General features: G+C 38.1%; 1 protein-coding gene across 1 annotated transcript in view; it reads right to left on the bottom strand.

Annotated features, from left to right (window-relative positions):
• Positions 1–2,590: 2,590 nt before the first annotated feature.
• The window catches only part of LOC145688480 (uncharacterized), a 40,769-nt gene continuing 15,914 nt past the window's right edge, over positions 2,591–27,445 (bottom strand). Inside the window, exon 2 of the mRNA XM_081762770.1 lies at positions 2,591–3,049. Coding sequence (XP_081618896.1) covers positions 2,592–3,049 — 458 coding nt within the window. The 3' untranslated portion in view covers position 2,591. The remainder of the gene's footprint in view (positions 3,050–27,445) is intronic.

Here is a 27,445-nt window from a genome sequence, read left to right as displayed (position 1 = left end):
CTCACACGTTTGTCTCGTTCATTTAGCTTGCTAGGGCAACCTTCTGCTTCACGGATTCTATCCTGTCTTCGTTCTTATAACGTCGCAAGATATCACCGACTGTACTTCGTGGTATATTCAAGAGATGGGCAATATACATATTGGGATTCCCCTTTTATGACGAAAAATGACCAGGTGGCGCTGCTCAAATGTTGTGTTACAACTTTTTCGCCCCATTAGAAGTGTTATGCTGCAAAGCCAATTCCCACTCACACTTTCTAACACGAAGAGAAATGAGTTATACGTACGACGTTCCTTCCCCTAATCATATTGTTCTGTAAACTGGAGATACAGCAGTAAGATCATCAAGTCACTTTAGTGGCCGAATATTAAAGTGGCATGATATGAAGGCAGTTTGTAGAAACATAGCAGTTAGTTAGGCATAGTTTGCATTTATAACTTTTACACATTACGAAACAGTACACGAGACATGATAGTTGTTCCCTGTCATCGCTTACAAATTCCTATGTATTTACGTTAATGCGTCCTCTGAAATAAATGACAACAACATGAGGTGGCCGAATATTAAAGTGAGTCTCCAAGGGATGTTCCAAGGCTACCATATATAGTAGTGGTGTCCAATTATAATGAGCCTGAGGGCCATAATCGTCTTTGCTAACAAGGTGAAGGGCCGCAGCTAATAATAATAATAATAATAATAATAATAATAATAATAATAATAATAATTATTATTATTATTATTATTATTATTATTATTATTATTATTATTATTATTATTATTATTATTATTATACAAAAGAAAAATATAAAAATGTATTTGAAATATTACATTCTATGTGATAAATGAGGATGACTAGGAGAGTTTACAAGGGCTGGGATATCTACATCCAATCCTGTTGTTGCGAGCCGCAGAAGATGTAAAAGAGAAGAATCTCCAAGGCAGCTTCTGAAGCGGTTCTTCACAATTTGCATGGTGAATTGGTATGGTTGGTTTGGTTTGGTTAATTGAAGTAATCGTTCTTTCAGCAACGATGCCTTGCCTATAGCTACATTACTGACTCCAGTGTTGCCTTGGATGTCCGGGCCTTTTTGTTGTACAGAAGCGCTAAATGGATGCCTTATTTCGAAAGAAGAGTGGAAACATTAAAAGAATCAACATAAATGAAAATATTATCAGTAATAACAGTCGTATGTTGTGAGAGCTTTGTGGGCTGCAGAAAATGGTTTGGCGGGCCGCCACTTGGACAACTCTGATATATAGGATGTTCCAAGGCTACTCAGATATTAGACATTACCTTTTTCTCGGGAACGGTACATGATATCAAGTTGATATATATATATATATATATATATATATATATATATATATATAAGCATCACAAATGTGGGTCCAAAGAATCCATATAAATTATATACCAAAAGTCCCCATTCGTGGTGTAATGGAAGCACATGCCCCGTTCTTGCGATTTTCAAATGGGAAATATATGTTTCGAATGCACATTCTAAAAGGTGAGGAAAATATAAGATTGTCCTACGAAACATTTGTCCATACTACCTACCGTTTCCCGTGTGCCAATTGTTTATTAAAAAAAACGAAAAAATGAAATTAAATATTTGAGTTTTACGTCCTACGGTTATGCCGGTTAGGCTAAAGGAGATGATGATGATGAGCAATGAATGAAATGGTGGAATAAAGAAAGTGGGAGGAAACGGGAGAACCCTGAGAAAACCCACGCACGCTTTCCAATGATATACCACATCGTGACTCAGGGTATAACAAAAGCAGAAACTGCGTGACCCAATAAAGGGAGTCCAAAGTAATGTCAAAACTCGAAAATTTCAAATGGAAAGGGGTCGGGTAATACCTCGTTGCAAAGGTCTCTCAAATATTAAAATAATTCGAACATGATTTTGGAATCCACTAACCACTTTCAACATGGCGACCATAACAATATCGAAACCCTGAATTTCTGGTTCGTCATGAAGAAATAAAACGTACTAGTGAAGCTGCCCACTTCAACAAAAAAATGGGGGAGGGCACGTAATAGTACCACAAAGAAGCAAGTTCCATTTAACTGCCCGTAAGCTTTTCGCACTGCCTGGTTCAACGCAAGTGATGTCGCACAGGTGGAGGTGTGCCCAGCTCTTCTGCCAGTTCTAGTGTGCTTCCATTAATAACATGAATACGCCAGTCCAATCTTGGTCTCATTCACCGTTGTCTATTGAAAGACGTTGCGTCGTCGAAGGGATTGTGTGGAAAGTCTGGATTTGTTAACGTACATGCCTAGTGGACGTGTGCATTTATGTCAATTACTTCGCATTGACAAAACGTCGCATGTAAGTTGAAATGCCTTTCACAAACGAAAAAGCATTTGATATGCTCATGGTGTTGGGTGAGTGCCAACGAAATAGTTCTGCTGCTGCTCGTGTGTATGCTGTTAGATATCCCGATCGGAAACATCGTTCAAGACATGTTGTCACCGTCGCATTTACGCTCGAGCAAATGTGAGGGTGCATATTCCTTAGTTGCGCAGATGGCGCGTGGAGTGGTGAGGTGGTATCCAATATTATTTTTAAATGAGAATCAAGGTTTAAATATTTGATATATATTTTATAAAAATATTTATGAGTATCGGATACAGACTGTGCAGGTATAATGAGGTAGATAGGATACTTATCATGACGTCCAGCTGTCCATTGCACTTCACAAAAAAATAACTGAGTCTATAATTCTCGTCGCACTTGGTTTCACTCCATGCACTTGATATTCCCAGATCCTGGTCTCCGGTGCCCCCTTGTACTGGTTCCGACCCTTCCGCTGCTACCACTGTTGATGTTCTCTGCTCGGGTCCCACGTGAAGAAGAAAGGCTCTTCTCACTCTGATGTATACAGCTTCCTTGGCCGGATCCTGCGCTGCCACCTGGCGAGAAATCTGGGAACCATCCAGAGACGTTTCAGAAGCCTGGGACGATGTGGTGGCGCTGACCACCACATGTGGTGCTCCGGTGAGACTTTTGGTGACGAACTCACGAAGGCAGGGAATTCCAGCTGAAATGCGCATGAAAGTAAACAAGGATTAGAAATCTGATGCCTAATGGTGCTGTAACACATAGCGAGATCATGTTATGCTCTTGATTAATTTTGATGCGTGCATTTATTTTTATTTTATTTATTTTTTTTTTTTTTACTCAAGGTCTGAGAAGCACTTGCACATTCACAATAAGTCCAGTTCATCAGCAACTGAAGAACAATGAAATACAGAACCACACAATATATACACTTGATGGTAATTTCAGTTCAAAATAATAGTGAAGGCTTCAAAACTTATTAATATACAGTACTTTCATCCACCCACAGTATACACTGTAAAAAAATAATTCCAGTTCAACTAGGCAATTCAGGGAAGCGTCCCTGAACTGGTTATTACACAGTACTTCTATTTACACAGAATATGCACTTAGGAAGGGCACTTTTTAGTTCAAAGAGGCACTTGTGTGTTTTAACAAAAACAACTACGTTCTTTTTTTTTATCACATCTCTGCTCGGAAAGCTGGATGTTTGGGGAAATCTAGGGTGTAGGAGAACAGGAAGGCGCGTCTGTTCCGGTGTCATTCTGTATCGTAAATTTCTCTTTTAATTTACAGGCATCATCGTCGTTGAGATGACGGAGAGCAATTTTGTACCAAGTTTCCTTTGTTTGCGGAGTTGGCAGCCACAATTTTAAATTTTCAATGGAATGAACCCCAATCGATTTACCGGATAGAGGATCCCGAAGTTCAAATACCTTCTGCCCTACCGGTCTAGTGCAAATGTATGGTCCCCGGTACAAATCAACAAACTTTGAGATCCGTTTATCAACCGAGCTACTAATGGGGTGTTGTTTCAAGAACACTAAATCATGAGTCTGTATCGAACGTCTTTTGCTTTCGCCTTGGTTGATTTTATCATTTCTGCGTTTCAATAAGTTCTTTCTACGCAGGTCTGCCATTACAAGTTTCTTCTTCCAATCCTGCAACTCGTCTTCCCCTGTTTTCTTGGTCAAATGTACAGCAAATTGCTTTTCTATGCTACTGGCGGGATCAATGTTAAGATGTAGTTCAATCGTTGAAAGACCTAATGAAGCAGAAATAGAGTGATTGAGTAATCTAACAATTTGAGACACGAACAACGGCCAGTCTGCGTGCTTTTCTGAACAAAAAAGACGGAACAATCGCGAAATGTTGGAATGCTCACGTTCAACGAGGCTAGATTTCGGATGGAAGGGGGTGCAGTGCTTTATTTTAACGCCATACTTGGCCATAGCTTCCTTGAATCGTTTAGATGTAAATTGTGCACCATTGTTGGTGACTACTGAAGAAGGCACTCCTAAATGATCGAAATAATTTTCAAGACATTTAATAATTGAAGCGCTCGTGGCGACCGTGAGGCAGTATGCTTGAAGATTCCGTGTGTAAACATCGAGAACAGTTAATATAAACTTTTCTCTCTTAGGTCCCCTAGGGAGAGGTCCATATAAATCACATGATAATAGTTCACCTTTCCGTGTCGCAGTGACAGATTGCATAGGTGAATAAATAGGTGTTTTATGTGATTTGGTCCTCATGCAGACTTGGCAGTCCCTTATATGGTTACGTATGTCTTTATTCATGTAGGGCCAGTGAAAAGCTCTAGAAATTAACGACAGGCACTTGTCCCTACCAAAGTGACCCATTTCATTGTGATACTTGTCAAGTATCTTCGGAATGTACTTCGAGGGCACACATATACGCCAACGATTGGGGAAATGGAAATCACGAATCTGCAATATTCCGTTCTCTACACGATATAAATCTTTCCACTTTCTACTACTAGGAGGATAACTAACGTCAGCATTGTTACTTTGACTATCATCATTACGGTCCTTTTCTAGATAAGAAAGAACTAAAGAAAATTCTTCATCTAACCGTTGTTGTTCCACCAAATCCTCTACTGAAATATCTTTCACGTCGGTTCGCAAAGTCTGCAATGCATGAGTACGTACAATTTTGTGCTCAGGCGTCGTTAAAACACGAGTTAATGCATCAGGGTTCTTATTCTCGGGCCCAGGTATATATTCAATCTTGTAATCAAAGCGCTGTAGTTGCAGAGACCAACGTAGCAATCTATTATTCCAATGACGTATCTTTTGCAGATAGACGAGACTCTTATGATCACACCTAATAACAAATGGTTGACCCTCGAGATAAGATTCCCATTTCTTCACAGCGTATACTATACTAAGGCATTCGAGTTCCGTTATAGTGTAACGAGTTTCACAATCAGACAGAGTACGGCTTAAATATTCAATCACGCGCTTTTCTTCCCCCTCATATTGGTAAAGTACGGCTCCAATTGCCCGTGGATTTGCATCACTCTGCAAATAGAAGACTTTCGAAAAGTCAGGGAAAGATAGCATCACGTCTTTGATGACTTCTTTCTTTAGAGTCGAAAGCGCACTATCGTGCTCCTGTGTCCATTGCCACTTACGTCCGGCTTTCAATAAATCGAATAGCGGTGCGGCAATAGTGGAAAAGTTGTTAATAAACTTCCGATGCCATGAAAAGATACCTAAAATATGTCTGAGATCCTTTATGCTTACGGGAGAGGGCAAATTGACAATGGCCTGCACACTCTCGGGATCTTTACTGAAACCCTTTGTTGAAATTATAAATCCTAAAAATTTTGTTTCTGTCACAAAAAAGCTACATTTTGACAAGTTCAGTGTCATGCCTGACAACTTTATTCTTTCTAGCAACACGTCCAATTTACGTAAATGCTCTTCCGCGTCTTTACTCACAAGGCATAAATCGTCGATGTATCTCACTATATGGGGCAGTAGATCAGATTTTAATACTTTTTGCAAGCAACTGTTGAGGGCACTGGACCCGTTACGCTGACCGAAAGGTAAAGATGTATATTGGAGTAGTTCCCCCTCGAACAAAAATGCGGTGAATGGGCGTGAAGATTCTACTAAGGGAATTTGCAGATACGAATTCGAAAAATCGACGGAACTAAAGCAATCGTTACCATGGAAACGCGCTAGTAATTCTTCGGTCTTCTCAGAACGCACATGTTGTAGTGGTGTAAGAGCATTAATAGATCTGAGATCAACCACGATTCTCACAGAAACTTCATTTGATTCTTTATTAACTTTCTTAGGGACTACATGAAGCGGATTAAGGTGGCAAGAAGTACTTGACTCGACAATACCCAAAGACTTAAGTTTACTTATTTCCTTTCTCACGGCTTCTCGGTATTTGATAGCAATGGGATACGGTGACCTAACAACAGGGGAATTTGCATTCACTTGCAAATCATACTCAAAATCTCTGCATAAACCAGGAAAGTTAGCAAATACTTGACGATGTGACATCAAAATTGACAAAAGATGCTTCCTCTGTTCGTCACTGAGAGCTGTAGCTTTCGCTGCAGCGTTAAAAATTTCTTCATCTGTCGCGAAGTACTGAGGAAACTTGCTAAAATCGATTCCCCTACCATTATAAACATGTTCGTTACTAGTACTAAAAGTCATGCCATAATTGTTTCCGTTATCTATATTTATGTCCCTACACAAGAGTTCATTCTCATCATTCAAGACTTCCTCGAAACATTCAAAATCGTCAATAATTGTTTCTCTAGGCTCGAAGGAACTATTTTCGTCAGGAGATGATGCAGCATCACCATTGCTGAGTGAAGCGGGAGGGATACTCTTATCTTGTCTCGTGTCGATCACCGGTAAGAAACGACAGATTTCCTTGAAGTCATCTACAGAAAATTGCACTGTTTCATCCGCAAAATTAAGAACAGACTTTAACTGCGTCATAATATCCAAACCCATAATTACTTTCTCAGACAAGTTAGCTACGACTAGAAAATACGCGTACAATTCAACTTGGCCTAATTTTAGTGGCAACAAAGCTTTCCCTTTTACTAATGTTCGTCGCCTACCGGTAAAATCTATCAAAGTGACGTTATTAGTAGGTTCTAAATGTGGTGACGACACTAATCTACTTACTTTCTTCCACACTGTTTCATCAATAATGCTTACATCAGAACCACTATCTAATAGAGCCACGTATTCATTGTCAAGCAACTGAATTCTAATGCGTGCCGAACAGTTACGTTTCATAAATTCTAGAACGTGCCCGTCACTGTCACTGATAATTGAATCATGAGCACTGTCTAGCCCTACGGAATCATTAGCTAATGAACAATTGTTAGATGGCAGATGGACAGATCTAACTTGATATGCTGTGTCTTGTACAGAGAAAGATTCAGTTTCTGAGGGATTGACACTATTATTGCAAGCTTCAACTCTAGTACCCCTCTTACTAGAGTGTGAAATCAGTTTAAAGAATCGTTAGATTCGTTAGAGTCAGCTTCGATTCGATTCACTTGTGTAGTTTGCGCATTCGAAGAACTATAACCAGACCTATCGTCCCGACGTACATTAAATTGCCGTGAACCACGAGGCCTTCCTCGAGCATTACCTGAACGGTTGTAGTCATGATCACGGGAATGACTGTTACGATCGAACCGGTTCCTAGAACGGTCGCACAAGCTATCAGACTCTGGGTACCTAACATTGTCGCGTGGTTGGGCACGGTCAGAATACCTAATATTAGCGGATCTACGTTCCTGGGGGCCAGGCCTGTATGACTGATTGATGTTTCCACGTGAATAATTGTTCCTTTGATTTGCCTGATTCCCGTCACTAAACAAATTCGGAATCGATTCCAGTCGCTGAACACAAGCAAGAAAGTCAGAGAATTTTGAGTGGTGGGTGGCCGCAAGGTAATTCTGGAAACGCGAAGGTAACAGTGGAATTAAAGACGTGATTATTTCGACTTCAGATATATTAGGTGAAAGGGCCTTCATTTGCTGGAAACGATTAACAATAAATGACTCCACTGAACCGTGCTTAGATGGTGAGAATTTCTCCGTGCGTAACATCGTAAGTTTATTAGCTACTACATACGAGTTCTGATAGTGATTAACGAGTGTGTCACTAAAGTCACAAAAATCACGGAACTTGTTCCTATTAAGAGTGAACCATTTTAAGGCGTCTTCTTCGAGTACAAATTCTACAACATCAAGATAATCCGAGTGATGAACACCTAACAATTTCATTTCCCGCTCAAAACGCTGTAAAAACAAGGAAGGAAGCACGTCTGAAGGTGATCCGTTAAATTTAGACAACAACTTAATATCAGCTAATTTCAAACGTGGTGTGTGTGCCGGCCTATTGTTATCACCTTCATTGTCTGATGAATTATTATAAACTTCATGAGCGCGTTCCCTAACTTCACAACTCGGCGCATTTCCAAAATTTACTGTACAATGAGATTGTGGTTGTGAAGCGGTGTTCGAACTTAACGTAACAACAGCATCACCAATCGAAGAATGTAAAGTACGTTCAAATACTCGGTTCTGTGGTAACTGTTGGCGCGAAAGAACATGCGGGTAATCATTGTGAGCGGCTGCGTTCTCTCTAGCAACTTGATCTGTTTTAGCTAATAATTGTGAAAGTTGGTTCTCTAAAGCTGAAACGCGTTCGCTCGTTCTAGATTCAATCTCTACCACGGATTCATCAACTTTAGTCATAAAATCTCTTCGTACGTCTCTAACCTCTAACAAAAGGCTATCCAGCTGAGACTCAACGTCCTGAACGCTAGCACTAACGTATTGTATAACTTCACTTTTCTGACTCTCTAGTTTCTTGGAGACTTCAGCTACTTCCTTTCTCATCGCGGTACGATGTTGGTCATGCTCAGTACAAAGGTTATCTATCCTACTAACTACGTCTATCATTTCACTGCTAGAACGTTTGCTTAAATCTTCTATCTTACTTTGCAGTTCTGCATTAATACGCGCCTGTTTGCTTCCCGTAACTTTAATACTAGATACTTCACGAGTAATTCGTTCCTGTTCTGAACTTAAATCTACTACCTTAGTACTTAATTGTGCTACCTCTTGCTTTAATTCGCCTTGCACTTTCGACACGGATTCATTGATTTCACCCACACGCTCAGATAATTCCGTTCTGATGTTACTTAATTCTTTACTAAGAGTGTCCTTGAAATCTTTACGACAACTATTAATTTCTTCCCTAATACTCCTTAAAATAGCTTCAATGTCTACCGGTTCCATTTTGCCTTTTATATGTCCACTGCGCAAGTACATGAAATTAAACACCCATTGACACTAGTGATAAGACAATGCAACCACATCTAAACATTGCATGCATGAGATTTAACTATAACATACGTACAAAATAACACAAAGAGAGAATATTTGAAATTACAAGACATACCTGTACAGTACTGATTTACAATAAAATAAATATATCACTTGGGCACGGAAATGATCAGTCTTCCCAACAGCTATGCTTTTTTTTAACAAAGTGGGACAGAGCCTATGTAAACTACGGATCCCAAACCACGTGGACCATACATGTACCACTAGGAAATTGATGTGGGCTTACAGGTATTAAAATGAACAATTTATCTTTCACCATAACAAAAAAATAAAGAACGTGGCCCGCAAACAAGGTACTGCAAACTCCGCGCGAAACCAGGCGTAAGTATACACTTGTCTAAAAAAAATAACCACCATTCCTAATGAAACTGGAAACACTCCATGAGTCTCATAATCTGTATGTCACCGTCGCATTTACGCTCGAGCAAATGTGAGGGTGCATATTCCTTAGTTGCGCAGATGGCGCGTGGAGTGGTGAGGTGGTATCCAATATTATTTTTAAATGAGAATCAAGGTTTAAATATTTGATATATATTTTATAAAAATATTTATGAGTATCGGATACAGACTGTGCAGGTATAATGAGGTAGATAGGATACTTATCATGACGTCCAGCTGTCCATTGCACTTCACAAAAAAATAACTGAGTCTATAATTCTCGTCGCACTTGGTTTCACTCCATGCACTTGATATTCCCAGATCCTGGTCTCCGGTGCCCCCTTGTACTGGTTCCGACCCTTCCGCTGCTACCACTGTTGATGTTCTCTGCTCGGGTCCCACGTGAAGAAGAAAGGCTCTTCTCACTCTGATGTATACAGCTTCCTTGGCCGGATCCTGCGCTGCCACCTGGCGAGAAATCTGGGAACCATCCAGAGACGTTTCAGAAGCCTGGGACGATGTGGTGGCGCTGACTACCACAATGTGTTTTACAACCTTGCCGAACGTCTACACAGAAGCGGAAATGTTCATCCTTCTAGCAGTCACAAGAATGAACGCATAGCTCGGACTGTTCGAGATAATAAGTCTGCTGATGTACTTGCAGCCTTCCATGTTAGTCCTCACACGAGTATCAGGCAAGTTGCTCGTGATTCTGGTGTCAGCGAAACTACGGTGTCAAGGATTTTGAAGACTAGCACATTTCATCCATACTACATTTCCTTGCATCAAGAGCTATACATGGCACTGATTTTCAAAGCAGGCTCGACTTTTACATGTGGTCTCAAGCTTAAGTGCATGACAATGCTCGATTCTTTGAGAAAATGTTATTATGGTCTGATGAGGCTACATTTAAAAGTGATGGTCAGGTAAATCGTCATAACATGTATTATTGGGCAGCCGTAAACCCACAGTGGATGCAAGAGATTGATCATCAACTGAGATGGTCTGTGAATGTGTGGCGTGGAATCATCGGCGGAAGATAACTGGACCTCATTTTTTGAAGCGCGGCTTACGGGTGTTTACCGTACATTGCTGCAAGAACTATTGCCCATTCTTCTCGAAGACGTCCCGTTACACATCAGGACACACATTTGGCCACAACAAGATGTTTGCCCAGCACATTTTGAACTGACAGCGAGGAATCATGTGAATGCAATGTTTCGTGGTCGCTGGGTAGGTAGAGGTGGACCTCTGCCCTGGCCTCCTAGGTCACCAGACTTAACACGTTTAGATAGTTATCTATGGGGACGACGAAAGGTCCTCCCCACAGCAGACAACCTCTAAATCTGCCCATGCTCAAAACATTGCATTTATATACATTAAGGCAAAAAGACACACATACATACATAAAATAGAAACTATTCAATATCGCAAATTAAAATATAAACTTGGTGAACTTCTTTAAATGCACTTCATTTTAAAAACAAAAGGTAGGAAGAGGATAACAAAAATGTTTGTGTTGTCAAGTTAGAAATTATTTCTAGATAAGAAATAAATTATTTTTACATGCAAAGCTATTCGTCAATTACTGTGTATAAAAATGGATTTATTAAAGGTATTTAGCATTTACTTTCCAGTGACAGTATGTTTTAATAATTGAAAAAACAGAGACGGTATGCCTTCATCACTTAACAACCATAGGCGGTATGACATACCACCGCATACCGTCTCACTTCTACCACTGCTTCTGTAGCTTGCAACTTCTCAAGTTGCAGCTAGAACCTTGTCAAACTGAATACTATATTAGAGTAAGAAGCAGTTAGAACCTTGTCAAATTAGTAGACCGTCTATTTTTCAAGTTACAACACTAAGAGTCATATATTTGAATAGAGCTCAACTTCTAGTGTACTGTGTAGGTAGATGTCAATTCATTCAATACATGCCACAAAAGCCTAAGAAGTACGGCATTAAAATATTTTGGGTATGTACTTCTAAATCAGGATACGCTTACAAGGAAATTGTGTACACAGGCAGAAAACCAGGCTTAGCGCCACAAACTAATTTGTCCAATAGTATTGCCATGGAAGTGACTAGTAGCATTCTGAAATTTCATCCAGATCAAAATGTAACAACTGATAATTACTTTACAAGTTTGGTTCTGGCTCAGCAGTTGCTAGTCAGTAACATTTCTCGAGGAAACACAGAAAGGAGGTGCCTCCCATCATGTTACCAAGTAAATCACGTGCAAAACATTCCTCTCAATTTGCGTTTATTCATGATGTGACAATGGTTAGTTATGTTCAAAAATAAATAAATAAATAAATAAATAAATAAATAAATAAAATAGAAATGTGGTTATTTTGTCATCAATGCATCATAGTCCTACGATTGATTCAGAAAGTGAGAAACAAAAGCCCGAAATCATTACATTCTACAATAAAACGAAAGGAGGTGTTGATCCAATGGATAAATTTGTAATAACGTATACAACAAAGCGTTAGACTAAGCGATAGCCGATGGTATTGTTTTTCAATATGTTAGACGTTGAACCATTGAATGCATTTATTCCATATACAAACATCAACCCTGGTTACAATGTAAACGTTACTCATCGTCGAAGACTTTTCTTGAAAGATCTTGTAGCCGAAATGGTGAAACCTTTCATGCAAATGCGCGCCAGTAGTTTCAGGAAGGGCGTTTGTGATGCCTTAGAAAGATGCGATGTGACAGTGTCTTCGCAGCAAAGTGACCAATCAGGAAAAAAGAAAAAGGAAAAAGTGTTCGATGTATCCACATTCAAAAGATAAGAAAACCTTGACGGTGTGCTTCAAATACCAAAAGTACGTTTGCCCAATTTGCACTCGCTCATTGTGTGAAAAATGTGTGTAACTTCAAACACATTTCCAAGCAAACATTCATATTGTTTGTTTTCTGAGCAAACTTATGTATAATATTTAAAAGATTTCGTTATTTGAAAAATATGCCCGTGTACAAAATTATTATTTATAGTATGTTTTTAAGAAATAATTCGGAGTACGTTTGTTTAATTCACGCTTGCTCATTGTATGAAAACTGTGTAACCTGAAACAAATGTCCAAGTAGCATTCAAATTTCTGGATTCCTGAACAAACTGATGTATAATATTTAAGAGATTTCGTAGTTTTAAAAATATAAACTTGTACAAAACTGTATTTTATTCTGAGTCTTTAAAAACAATTTTGGAGTTATTTGTTATGTTTTGTAGTCACAAAATTCATAACTGATATGCACACTTTGTCGAAAATAAGAAACGTAAAATGTTCTAAGATAAACAGATTGCCTTAATAAAAGTTATCGTTTCGGTCTTAAATAATTATTACAGTAAAGTGAAGATGTAATCCCTTGTACAAAAATGAAAACTAGTTAACAGAGTTAGAAAAGCAATCTAAAGTATCATATCTAAGTAGGCCCTCCATCTTTTGATTTTATTCTATAAAGATAAAAGGGGGTCAAATTAGCCCCCAAAGTGTAAATACGTAGGGAAAGTTGGAAGTGTTTGGAAAGGTTAAACTGCAAGCTATGTACTTTTCACAGAACAAAATTATTCAGCAAAATTTATTTTATAACACAACGAGGTAAATTGCAATAACAAATTAAATAAGTCGATGATTAGTGCAAAAATGCTGTTAAAATAAAGTATCTGTCAAATAACTTTTTCCAGGTGACGAGACCTATATCATTATCATTTCTCCCGTGCAAACATTATTCTACCGGCTTATCAAAACAGCCAGCAAATCCAGGACATTTGTTGCAACAAATGTATATTTTTAATTCAGAGATAAAGTGCACAACGCAAGAAAGCAGACAGAAACATTAGCATATGGTCGACTCATTTACTCGTGTTAAAATGCACTTAAAACATATAGGCTGCTGTGACGTTAATTGCGTCCTTTGTGTTTTTCACGTAACGTGCTCTGCTGAACATTTTGAACTGAAAAGCTTGTATTCGTGGACAGAACATCCAGTGGAAGCGTTCAGTGGAAGTTATTAACTAATGTTAACCATATGCAGAATATACATGACATCCTCACATTTTATATCTCCGGTACAAACATCATCCATTAAAAGTGACAGATTCATCAAACTTTTTGAGCTACAGAAACCAATATCTATATGTATACATAATATGTTATTTTCTCTTTCTCGCCATAATTATCTTCTATACTATGTAGGAATACATGTGGTAGATGTGTTGTGGACTGCATGTTAATTTACTTATATATATATATATATATATACAGGGGTGTAGCCAGCAGGTTTGTATAGGGGGGCCCGTCGTTTTTACGGGGGGGGCAATTACAATTTACAAAGCCAAAAAAAAATGTATTGCTGCTAGTGTTTTTGAGGCCTGAAAGAAAGGAAAATTTTGGTTTCCTTCTGGAAAACTAAAAACACTATTTTAGATTATTATTATTATTATTATTATTATTATTATTATTATTATTATTATTATTATTATTATTATTATTATTATTATCCATAAATTATATTCAAGATAATTTTTATTATGCTTAATCAAGAGTTACTGCCCGGGACCAAACGCTATACTTTTGTGCATAACTTTCAAGGTAACCAAGAAAGTTCTGTCCCTTTTCGTGGAGGTCTGTGTTCAATTGGACCTCACACCGTGAGTTGAATGCGAGTGGAGATAAGGCGAACGTCAGTTGTTGGTGTGGGTATATCCAACACACTACCTGGTTGTGGCAATTCAGACACGCCGTGAACTTGCGTAAGACAGAGGGAACATGGGACATCCACAGAGCGTCATACGAGCATGTATGCTGAACGAGTTCAAATGGAGGTCAAACGCCGCTGTAGCGGGACAGAAGATATCCCAGACCTTTGGTGAGGGTGTCGTGACGACGCGGACATTGCAGCGATGGTTTAACAAGTTTAAGGACGATGACGAAACACCCGAAAACACCACGTGCCAGAATACCAACACATGTACGAAGAGGAACCGGGACTACAACTCAGTGTGTGGAGAAACCATTCGGCAGCACATCCATCAACTTGTGAAGCACTACAAGTTGGGTCGATGGGTCTCTCATATTTTGACTCCGGGTCAGAAAGCAACGCGGCAGTTGCCTGTGTTTATTTACTGTTTCGGAGCTATTTCTGGACAGGGCGTTGACATGTGGTAAAAAGTGTGTCCTATACGAAGCTCCACGGCGCCGTCATCATTGGTTAGCATCCCATGAACCGATTTCCAAACAGCTGAAACCAGCACTATACCAGAAGAAAGTCCTTCTGTGTGTTTGGTGCATCGTGTATCGGGAACCACTACCAGCTGGTCAGAGTGTCAGTGCAACTATGAAGTGTCAGCAGTTGAGCTGTGCTGAACCAAAACTGAAAACCCTGGAGCCATCACTTCTGAATTGCAAATGGGTCCTCGTTTACGGGACAACGCTAAGTCCCACGTGGCTAGGATGACTCAGGACACCATTTTTCGCCTAGTATGGGAAACAACATTGCAACCACTATATTCTCCGGGTATTGCACCGTCCGATCATCACCTGTTCCATTCTTTGGACAATCACCTTAGAAGACGCTAGTTCAAATCCCTAGTAAAAGTTCAAAATGCACCTGATACTTTCTTCGTATCACGGCCCACCAAATTCTACCGCGATGGATTCCATGGCCTTCCAGAACGTTTTCATAAGGTAGTCGATCGTAATGGGGACTATTTTTGATCTTCCAGGTTAGGTGACATATCGATGCTCGAAGGTGGTGGGTGAAAAAGCAACAAAATTTTTCTTGGTTACCTTTATATTTAAATTTAAGACCTTGTATACAGAACCTATCTACACAAGATTGATTTTCTTTGAAATTTCACTTAATTTCTTTACGGTTTCCTGACAAATATTTATTTATTATTCGTGACTAAAAAAACATAATTATTTTATTACACTGAGTAGAAATAAAAGAGAGAGCGAATGAAATCCAAATTGAATAAAAACATTGTTTCTCACCAAATTTTTCATCCTCTATGTCTTTTAAAACACTTGTTAAAGCATATAAAAATATACTGTACTTACAAATCAGTTTAGTACCTTTGTTTTATGGCTGTATTTTTAGTACCTTGTTAAAATGTTTGTCTTCAAACTGTCAAATATAAATCGCAGTAAATTGTGTAATCTGCTGTCACAAAAAAACATCCTATTTGTCGATCGGTATAATGAAGAGATACTATACTATTTTTCGATCGGTATGGAAAAATAATATTTCTCCATACTATTTTACCATAAATTATTAATTGTCAATAAACTTTGTTACTTTTAAATGAATGAAGCGATATAATTTTACTATGATGTTTTAAAAGCTGGTCATTTGGGGGGGGGGCAGGAAACCATTTGGGGGAGGCCAGGCCCCGATGGGCCCCCCTTGGCTACACCCCTGTATATATATATATATATATATATATGAGGATAATATGCTATATGGTAGTTTCTTCATTTATAAACTTACTAACAGAACGCTCGTTCTTCGTACAAAAAAAAAAAAAAAAAATCAAATATTTTAAAGATACATGCATACATAGACCCTACATACAGTATATTACGCTCACAATGCTCTACAAATTGGTTCTAGATATATTCTTTTATAAAACTAGGACTAAGTCGGCCCGCTTTCTCGCATCCCGAAGGAGTGGGAATCATGTAAAAATTTTAGTCAATCCCCACAGCCCCGATCAATTTATCTTGTGCCCGTTTCATTATGTCACCTAACTCTCCTGTGATGGCTTAAAGGGGATCCAATAAATGCCTATCGTTTGTTAAGCCTTTATAAATTCCCATTCCCTGATACGATTGGTTTCTTCGGAAAAGAGTAATTTTCTTATATACATAATGCATGTTCTTTGCACGGGAGGAAGAGGTTTATGGAAAACTTTTGTTCCCACTTATACTTCACATTTGAATGAAAGTGTAATTTTGAATACTTATCAGATACTCTATTAAAGACGTAAATTTTGATCTCCAATACGCCCTTAGGATACGCCCGTTTTTTTTAATGTAACATGATAAAATCTTTGAGACAGAAACTGTGTTCCAGGGTTCATTTCAAACGAGTAAAATTAGTATAACAGTCTTAAAAGGCATATAGACTAATTACACTTTAATTTAACTAGCAATAACGCATTTCATGATAAATGAAAGGGTAACGTCTCTAGTTATGTGATAAGAGTCAGTGTCCACACGACACACATCTAATCTGCAGACTAGTTTCACCTTTGACTCAATAACCGTGTATAGAGTGATGGCAGTAACAGTTCCTCGAATCCTGTCTCTCTACTCTATGCAGGTCAGGAGACAGTAGAGACACCCAGACTCAGTCCTTTATAAAACTCCAAACGAAGAAATAAATCCATGGGGTGAGATCCAGTGATCTTGGAGGACACCGGAGATACGGTATATGGTCGAAACAGCGCATGGGCAAAAACCGCGCAAAGACGAAAGCAGAGCATGCTAATACCGCGTGGACAAAAACAGCACATGGGCAAAAAACACGCAAGGAGAAAAACAGTGCATGCAAATACCGACCGGACAAAAACAGCGCATGAACAAAAACAAGCAAGGACAAATAGAGCGCATGCAAATACGGCGTGAAGAAAAACACCGCATGGACAAAACTGCGCAAGGACAAAACAGCGCATTAAAATACCGCGTGGACGAAACAGCGAATGAACAAAAACCACTAAAGAACCAAAACAGCGCGTGCAATTACGGCGTAAGCGAAAACAGCCCATGGACAAAACCATAGATGAACATTTTGCACTAAGCTTGCTCGCGCTCGAGCTCATTTCTTTCAAATGGGCTCGCTCTCACTTTAGCCCGTGGTCTTTTACCTCAATTGGGCGCGCGCTTCCAACCATTTGCCTCGACTGTTGTCGCAATCACTCGCGCTCACAATCACTTGGGCTCGCACTCAGCTCTCTCGACTGAGCTCGTAATCACTCGGGCTTGCACTCACTCGGGCTTGTACTCACACGAGCTTGCACTCACTATTCTTAACTGGGCTCACGCTCACTTGGTCTCACGCTTACCTCTTTCAACTGAGCTCGCACTCAATCAGGCTCGCACTCATTTCCATCAACATGGCTCGAGCTCGCGATCACTTCTCACAACTGGACTCGCCATCACTTCCCCAAACTGGGCTCGCGCTCACACGGGCTCTCACCCAATTCTCTCGAATGGGCTCGCGCTCACTAATTCTAAGTAGGCTCACGTTTACTCGGACTCACGCTCACTTCTTTCAACTGAGCTTCCGCTCACTGTGGCTGGGGATCACTTCTCATAACTGGTCTCGTCCTCACTCGGTCTCACATTAATTTCTCTCGACTGGGTTCACGCTCAGTCGTACTCGCTCTTGCTTATTTCATTGAGGTTCGGGCTCACTCAGGCTCGTGCTAAATTATTCAACCAGAGCCCGGCTGAGCGAGAGTGCCGAGCTCATGAAGTCCGGCTCGCTAGTTTGGACACCAATGGCAAAAGCTGCGCATGCTTGGCCCGCAATGCACATCCTTTCCCAAAGCAAACATTAAGGCAATAGTTGTGAGATTAATCTAGCAATGCACACTAGCTCTTGCGCTGATCCCGACTCTTAGCTGGATCGCGCTGACTGGCAGTATTTCAAACTCTACTAGACTTTATCTTACTGCTGATTCCTACCAGTCAGGACTATATTAACAAATGATACTTCCCAAGTATAACATTCTGATTTTGATAAAATTTCGCAGGTAGATACTAGAAATAAAACAAACGGACAAGTGTGTTTTTTTCTGCGGATAGAAACTGTTTTAGGAGCCAAAGCCCCCACCCAAAATTTTGAAAGTTGACGACAGAAATTTAATATGAAGCGCACCAAAGTGAATCAAATTGTGCAGACATATTGTAGACGGAAAATGAGGGAATACGGGGTTCGTATTTTCCTGGGAGAAACGGTTGAATGGGCCACGGACCCCTGCAAACCTTTGACCATGAAATATCAAAAGTGATCATAACAATATATCAGAAGCGCCTAAAAGACATGAAGAATATCAAGGAAATTTTGTGTAGTGACAATGCGCAAAATATAAACGAATTCTTTTTTTTTTTTTGTACTTTCTGAGGAAAAGCGATTTTAAGGGGCAAAAGCCCCCACCCAAAAAAATTGAAATGTGACGACCGAAAGGAGAGAAGTTAACCAAAGTGAATGAATGTGTGTACATGTATTGTAGACGTAAAACGAGGGAATATATATATATATCGTATTTCCCTTTAAAAAAGCTTGAGTGGGCCACAGACCTTCTAAACCGTTGTTTACAAAATATCAAAAGTGCAAATAAATATACGTCAGAAGTTCCTAGAGGATATGGAGAATTGCAACGAAATTTAGTGTAGGGACAATTTGCAAGACAGTAAACGAAACGTGTTTTAATTTGTGCGGATAAACAGTGTTGGGGCCAAGAGCCACTCCGAAAAAAAAAATATATTACCGTAATATTGCATCAAGGAATGGACCGCAGCAAATGAAATTGTGTGTAGAAATTATATGTAAAATAAGGTCTTTCGTGTTTCTCAAATGTCCCTATCCGATTTGCTTCATATTTGGAACATTAACAGCAAGGATGAAATAAATCGACACGTGTTTTTGTTTATGTGTGAAAACATTGTAAGGGTTAAAGGCACCTCCTAAAATACTATAAAATACGCTATACTGTTTGTGCTTAATGTTGATCCGCCAAATTTGAAGAAATCGGACGGGAACACTTGTGAAACACGTAAGCCCTTTTCTGAATATACAATATCTACAGACAATTTCGTTCGCTTCGGTGCACTCCTTCCATCACCCAACGCCTCGGTCCACGGAACAGTCTTTCTTGTTTATTTTCAGAAAATACGAAACACGTATTCCCTCATCTTACCTCTACAATATCTGTGCACAATTTCATTTACTTCGGTCCACTTCTTCTTGCCTTTCGGGCGTCAAATTTCAAAATTTTGGGTGGGGACTTTTACACCTAAAACATTTTTTCCGCAGAAAATTAAAAAAAAAAAAAAACAAACTATTTGTTTATTTTTTCCGTATTGTCACTACACCAAGATTCGTTGTTATTCTTCATGTTCTTTCGGCACTTCTGATATGTTGTTATTACCACTTTTGATATTTCATGATCAAAGGTTTGGAGAGGTTCATGCCCCACTCAACCGTTTCTTCCAGGAAAATACGAAACCCGTATTCCCTCATTTTACATCTACAATATCTGTGCACAATTTCGTTCACTTCGGTCCACTTGTTTTCGCTTTCCGGGTGTCTACTTTCAAAATTGTGGTGGGTGCTTTTGCCCCCTAAAACCATTTTTCTGTAGAAAATAAAAATACCCTTATTCGTTTATTTCACGTGTAGTATCTACCTGTCAAATTTAATCAAAATCAAAGTGTTACACTTTGGCGGTGTTACTTGTAAGTCACGCGTTACGCAAAACGGGACAAATAGAGCATCCAAGATGTCAATGCGAAGAAATAGACACATGTTGAAAGTTTGATCAAGATCGGTCGGATGGTTCAAGAGTTATTAAGTTTTATTCGTTTTCATATATTTCCCTTCCCCCCTCCTTCTCCCTAAGATCTACTGTCAAAACGAAACTTTTGAACTTCATGTATTTTGAAAATTTGATTGAGATCGATCGTGTGGTTCAAACGTAATTAATTCACGAATATATTCGCTTTTATTTATTTTTTTATTTATTGAGTTTTGTATATCCCATACGTTGCTTTGTCAAAGTGAAATGACAAAAATCATCTCAGTCTCGAATCTCATCTACATTGAAAATTTGATGAAGATCGGTCGGGTAGTTCAAGAGTTATTAAGTTTTATTTATTTTTATGTCCCCCTTCTCCCTCCCCAATAAGTTGTACGGTCAAAGTAAATAGCTAAAAGCACTCCCAGACTAGAACCTCATCTACGTTGGAAATTTAATGGAGATCGGTCGAGTGGTTCGAGAGATTAAGAGTCACAAACATAGTCACTTTCAATTGTATAATATAGAAGATGAGTGTAAGCTAGTATTACGTTGGTGTTGGTTGTACAGCCAGTGAAACAATGGTTCCTGATAAAATAATATAAATAAACACGCCGATAAAACCACGGACAGAATATGGATCGTCTCTCTCTAAGCTGGGGTTTGTTATCGGAAGCTGAACTGCTACAATAAGTATTTATTTTTTGGAACATATACAATATAAAGTCTATATTACTATGAGACCTGAAAATAAACTCTATATATATACGAGGGACTCTCTATATATAAGTTTCCAGAATTCTGTTGTAGCTCTTTATTACTACAATATAAGTTCACATTTACTTAATTGCCTTCAAAGTTCGCACTTTCGGAACACACAAATGCTTGTTCCAGTGCTCCTGCAATTTGCGGAAACACCGACAAAAGGCCTAGTTTTTTCTTTCTTTTTTTTTGCGTTACTTTTGATCTATTCTATGTTGCGAAACGGAAAAGACCCATCTTTAGCTTTGCAAAGAGCCATACATCCAATAGTGCTAAACTGTTTTTAAGTTTATCAAAGTCTTTGGATCAGATTTTCGCGAAGTTCCACATGAACTTGATGTTTGCTCGTTGCTCAATCTGTGAAATTGCGTTGACTGATTACTACACACTCCTCCGTTCATGTACACTACACGTACACTACCTGTTAAGACATGTTAACACTTGTCAATTGCATAGTTAGGCAACCTAAGGACTGTACTGTACAAGTTTTATTGTGATTACGTCACAAATGCAGAAACTATAACAGCATTTTGGGAAATTTTTGACTGTCCTTAGTGTTTTTTTTTAATCAGTAAATACATCCTTATCCTCTATTGCTAAACAAATATAATTTTGAACCTCTACAAATATATATATATATATATATATATATATATATATATATATATATATATATATATATATATATATATATATATATATATATATATATATATATATATATATATATATACATATATATGCTGCATATATTCCTTAACTTGCATTTCTGAAAAATATACACTCCTAATAATGCACAAAACATGCATAGGGTTGTTGAAATTTGTTTTAAAGATAATTTTGATTTTAGACACTCGATCTTCAGTAAATTATTTGTGCAATGAGCCACAACAAGTAGTTGAATATTTTACCGCTATAGTTCCATTAGTTTGGGTCCAGCACTTTTGCTGGTATCACAAACGCCTAGACAGATGCAACCCAACGGACACGTAACTTTCCGAGCAGTTGGCAATCCTGTGGGTTACAGAATTAGGCTTTGGATGTGCAATACATGCAAGAAAAAATAGTATCAACTTTAGGATTAAGCTCTATTGTTTGGAATGTGTTGTCCAATGAATATCAAATATCAAAGACACTATAACTTATCGTGGCTATAATGCATTACTTCACTTCATACTGCATATGAGAAGAAAAAATGACACTTATCATACATGAGTTAGAAAATGGTTGAAACAAACTGAAAATGTAAAATGTGAAACAATTGAAGTAAGTAATTGTGTAATGCTTTGTTTCCACCCATGGTCTTCCAACGGGTCTGTCTCATTCTTATCATTCGTCGCAATTCGAACAATTCTATCTTTATCCACAGTAGATAATCTTGCTTATCACAACAAAATGTGAATTAAATTGGAATTACAACCTATTAAGAAGTTTTAGCCTGCTGGGATTCGAACCTAGGCCCACTGCTTGCAAAATGCAATGCGCTAACCACTTATCCACATAATCAGTTGATTTAGTTTACAGAGGAACTGCTATCTAGATACAATCATTTTATATAAAGTCTAGACAAGCCACTAAGGCTTTATGAGGATATAATCACTAGTTGCGCTTATTAATTTTATTGTTTAGGTAATTCTTATCGCAATTATATTATTATTATTATTATTATTATTATTATTATTATTATTAATTACAAATCTTATAATTTCAGAGATTCAACTATTTCTATATCAGTTATTTTGACGTAAAAGGAAATGTGACTTGTGCGAGAAATACATTCATGCATTGGAAGAGATGGAATTTCTAATTATTTACCGCAACTCAGTCGTATCTTACTATAAACAAAACCTATTTTGGAATAAAACGCCACTTTGCGCGAAGCAAATCTGAAGTGGCGTACGAAAAAAAAAATGGTCGACCGGTTTGGGTGAATAGTTGGTTAATCATGTGTTCATGGTTTCAAATCGTGGAGTAGATTATGTTTTGCTCCCAAACCTACTCGGGACATTTTTTTTTTTTGAATGGCCTTTTGCCAACTCTCTTTTTTTATATCGATTAGGAAACAATGTTACGGAATTGTAAATGTAAAATATAATAGCTAAGAATAGGGTATTAAGTATCCTCAGTATTCTATTATTCTACACTCGAGCGCGAGAGATCAGGGTTCCTTAGGAGCTCATATGGCTTATACCTCACGTCAGCTGTGTGTCCATGTTTCAAATAGGTCCGCTGCTGAAATGGACGCTAAACTCTAATTAGCGAACTATAATCCTCTGAGTCGTAACATGAAATCATTTCACAATATTGTCTTAACAAATATGATAGTTCATTTGTTTCTTGTCGCGCATTTTAAAATGACAAAATCATAACTTTAGTAGAAATGAGTAAAAAAAAATTAAAAAAAATAAAAACAAATGCTTGCGTTGCTCTTATTATAATTACCGAGAATAATATCTACTTTCGCAGTAGAAAGGTTCCTAACTCTAATTAAAATGCGCATACTGCTTCGTATTACATTTTAAAGTTACTTCTTATATAAGACAGTGCTGGGAAGTTGTATTAAGTCTCAATCAATTAATTAACTTAGCGTAGTTGCAAATATGGCCGTATGTGTTGTAGAAAAATATAAGAGTATTATCAAGTATGCGCAAGTTAAATTTTTGTAATATGTTTTCTAAAACCTATTGAGTATTTGAAGGTCAAAGCTGAGAAGGCATTTATTTATGTTTAACTAATAACAATATCAAATCATATGTGCGTCATTTTATTCAATGATCTTCTGCCATTGTTCTGCTAACACCATGATTGTGTTGATAAAGAACTTCTTTTGTTTCTAGTAAACATAAAGATGTGACACATTTTTTTTCGGATTTCTTTGAAACTAACTTATAACAATTCAGAGAATTTCGCACAGACCGAAGCATTTTATAGTCTGACGGTGTCGGCAGGTACGGGTATATATCGTGGATATATTAATATATCCCAGCTAAGTTCTAGCAAATTTTGACTGCTCCAGAAAGATATACGGTTTGGTGTTTATAGTGTGGTATACAGCTCCCTTTCTGTTGACCCTTTCTTGTCATTTTTCTTGAGTCGTGGTCGACAATAATGGTTCAAGTGTATGGTTCTACCCGGTGACAGGAATTTGAAATACACCGAACTCACAGCATAACCTTCATGTACGTCAATCTGGGATTCACTACAGACTGTGGAACTTCTCCCTACTTCGACCGCGATAATTTTTGCATATCATTGCAGGATCTAGGATTAAGATTTCTGGACTTTCGGCATCTAAGGTCATTTAGCCCGTCAGGTATGATTGATGACGACCCACAGCGAGCACATTATCCGAGGAAAGAGAAGGAAAATAAGATTGGGGAAGGAAGAAAGCAGTCTGGGGCCTATAAATTAGGTACCATCCCAGCATTTACCTGATGTGAATGAGGAAATCCCAGGAAAACCTCATTCACGATGGCGTCTTACAATTTTTCGACTGAGTGCCCACACCGGGAATCGAACCCGGGACATCTCGCACCGAAGGCGAGAGCGTTAGCAACTATGTCACACTTTGTGCATATTATTGTAGTTTATTCACTTTTCAACATCCATGAGTAGTAGCTTTAAAAATGTCTCGAGTTCGTAATGTTTCAGTAGAGATTTGAAGATATAAATTTTATCGAGTAAATATTTCTGAGTAAGATCATGTGATACTCTAACGTCGAGCTTATTTTTGTAGCTAGTTTTCTCCAAATGTTTTATCACTAGAGATATGGACGGATATGGGTGTCCACTTATTTGCTGGTATTCACATCATTATAGATTGTATAAATATATTTTAGTTTCTATACGGATGCTGAAAAAAATATGTATATTCCTGAAAAGACGAGAATTTTAGTGATCATTCTTCTAAACGTTATTAATTATTTACATTTTGCAATAAAGTGCAGTTATTCTTTCGGAACAAGTAACCACTAGAACAAAAATGAGTTATTTTCTTTTTTCCCCTGCTTTTAAAAGCAATGATATATATGACATCCTAATCTGGTTTTATGGAGGTATAGTGAGGTGGCTTGTTTTTTCCTTCTAGAGTTTTTTTTTCTCTCTTTTAAACATTACCTTTATTCCGCTGTGCGTTCCAGCAAGAGCACTTGGGTCTTGAGAAAGTCAAATAAAAATGATTTCATCTAAAATTAATTGACGTATGTTGCATTACCAGCCTGACAATTTTCTTGTCATAAATTTGAATTAGAGAAGTTCTTATGCAAATGGGAATATATTTCCTTGTTTTTGTTTGTTTGTTTGTTTCCATTAATTTTATTATTTTTTATTTAGGGTAACTGATTAAAATAGATATGTTTATAGAGGTAACCAAGAAAGTTCTGTCGCTTTTTGTGGAGGTATGTGTTCAATTGGCCCTCACACCGTGAGTTGAACGCGAATGGAGATAAGGCGAAGGTCAGTGTTGGTGTGGATATATCCGACATGCTACTTGGTTGCGACAGTTCAGTTACCACCATGAACTAGCGTAAGGACAGAGTAAACATGAGACCACAACAATGTGCTATAAGTGTGTGTATTCTGTACGAGTTCAATTTGGGGTCAAACGCCGCTGCAGCGGGGTGGAAGGTACGCCAGGTCTTTAGTGAGGATATTTCGACAGCGTGGACAATGCAGTGGTGGTTATCAAGTTTAAGAACGGTGACGAAACACTCGAAGACGCACCACGTGTCAGCTGGTCAGAGCATCAATGCAACTGTGTACTGTCAGCAGTTGAGCCTTGTTAAAAAAAAAAAAAAATCTGGAGCCAGCACTTCTGAATCGCAAGGGGTCCTCCTGTTACAGGACAACGCTAAGCCCCATGTCGCTAGGATGACCCGGGACACTATTCTCCGCCTTGGATGTGAAACACTATTGCATCCGCCATAGTCCTCGGACACTGAACCGTCTGATTATCACTTGTTGCATTCCTTGTACAATCACCTTCGACGACGGCGTTCAAATCCCTAGTAGAGGTGAAAAATATACTTGATTCCTTCTTCGCTTCACGGCCCGGCAAGTTCTACCAGGATGGAATCCGTGGCCTTCCAGAACGTGGGCAGATGATAGTCGATGCTGATGTGGACTATTTTTGATCTTCCAGGTACGTCTTAGATGTGATATCGACGTTGAAGGTGGTAGGTAAAAAAGCGACAAAACCTTCTTGGTTAGCTTTATAGTACTGAATGCTGTGAATATAAGATTCACGATGTTATATAAAATATGTTTATAACTGCTATAGTAGGAACTATTTTGAAATAGTGAATATTATAGAATATACATTTTATATTTTTTTATTTCATTGTATGTAGGTAAGGATGCGGATAGAGATGATACGGAGATGTGGATGTATATATTAATTATGGATGCGGTACCGTTGTGGATATGACTTTTTATATCCACGCAGACATATATTTAAAACTGTCTCATGATAAATGTTTTGATCACTGGCGATGTCATTTCCTAGACGCTAGTCTTTCTCGACTTTTGCCAGAATATCATCTTTTTTATGTGGCTTTCCCTGAGTGGCATTTTAGACATTGTTAGAGACAAAACTTTTTTACAACAATTTTTATATTTTGTAGCATCGCAATTTTTGCATTTATATGGCATTTATTAAAAAAAAAAATATAGCAACATTTTTTAAAAATATATGTTACTTGTAAACAGTACATTTTTGGTAGTACGGTTATCTAATACAAAAATGATGATACGCCTTGATTACGTACACATTCTAGCTAATGAATTCACTGAAATATAGAAATTAATGCAAAATATTAAGCACTTCCTCTAACCTGATTCCTAGTTAAAGGATAATATGCAGCAAGACATTACCAATTTTTTTTTCTTTTAAGTTTGTTCTTATGTCTGTAACCATGATATTATACTTGGAAAAGAAACTCTCGGCATCAACACTTGAGACTGGCGCATTTATATTGAACGTAACGAGCTGACAGCAAGAGACCTGCGGTTAACTTTTAAACTGTTTAACAATGATACAATGTCAACTTCTTTATCCTCACTCTTGAGAAATTCAATAACCTTACTTTTAATTCACCGTAAGCAACCAACAGATCATGAGTATTTTCACCACAAAGCACAGTCAACGATTTAAACAACAGTTCAGCTTTGTTCATCTATGTTATACATCTTTATGGCTTAAACAGTTTCTGGATCAAATAACTCAAAGAGCTTTTCGTACTGTCTGCAGAATTGTTGTCACTTGCTTGCGTGCAATTTTCAGCTTCATCAATACTTTTGACAAGCAGGTTTTCAACTTCATTTCAACTTCAGCATGGTGTGAAGCACTACCCTTTTTAATTAACTCTGCAGTAGTAGACCCAAATTTTCCTGTTTGAGCTAACTCTAATTTCTTTTTCATTTTTTTTCGTTTTTACGACAATAAAGTGAGCATAAGGGTCCCGGATGGCCTTTCTTGAGGCGTTGAAAAT

The sequence above is a fragment of the Thermobia domestica genome, chromosome 6 (assembly GCF_964235325.1).
Source record: "Thermobia domestica chromosome 6, izTheDome1.hap1.1, whole genome shotgun sequence".
NCBI lineage: Eukaryota > Metazoa > Arthropoda > Insecta > Zygentoma > Lepismatidae > Thermobia > Thermobia domestica.
This window is presented reverse-complemented; position numbering and strand designations above follow the sequence as displayed.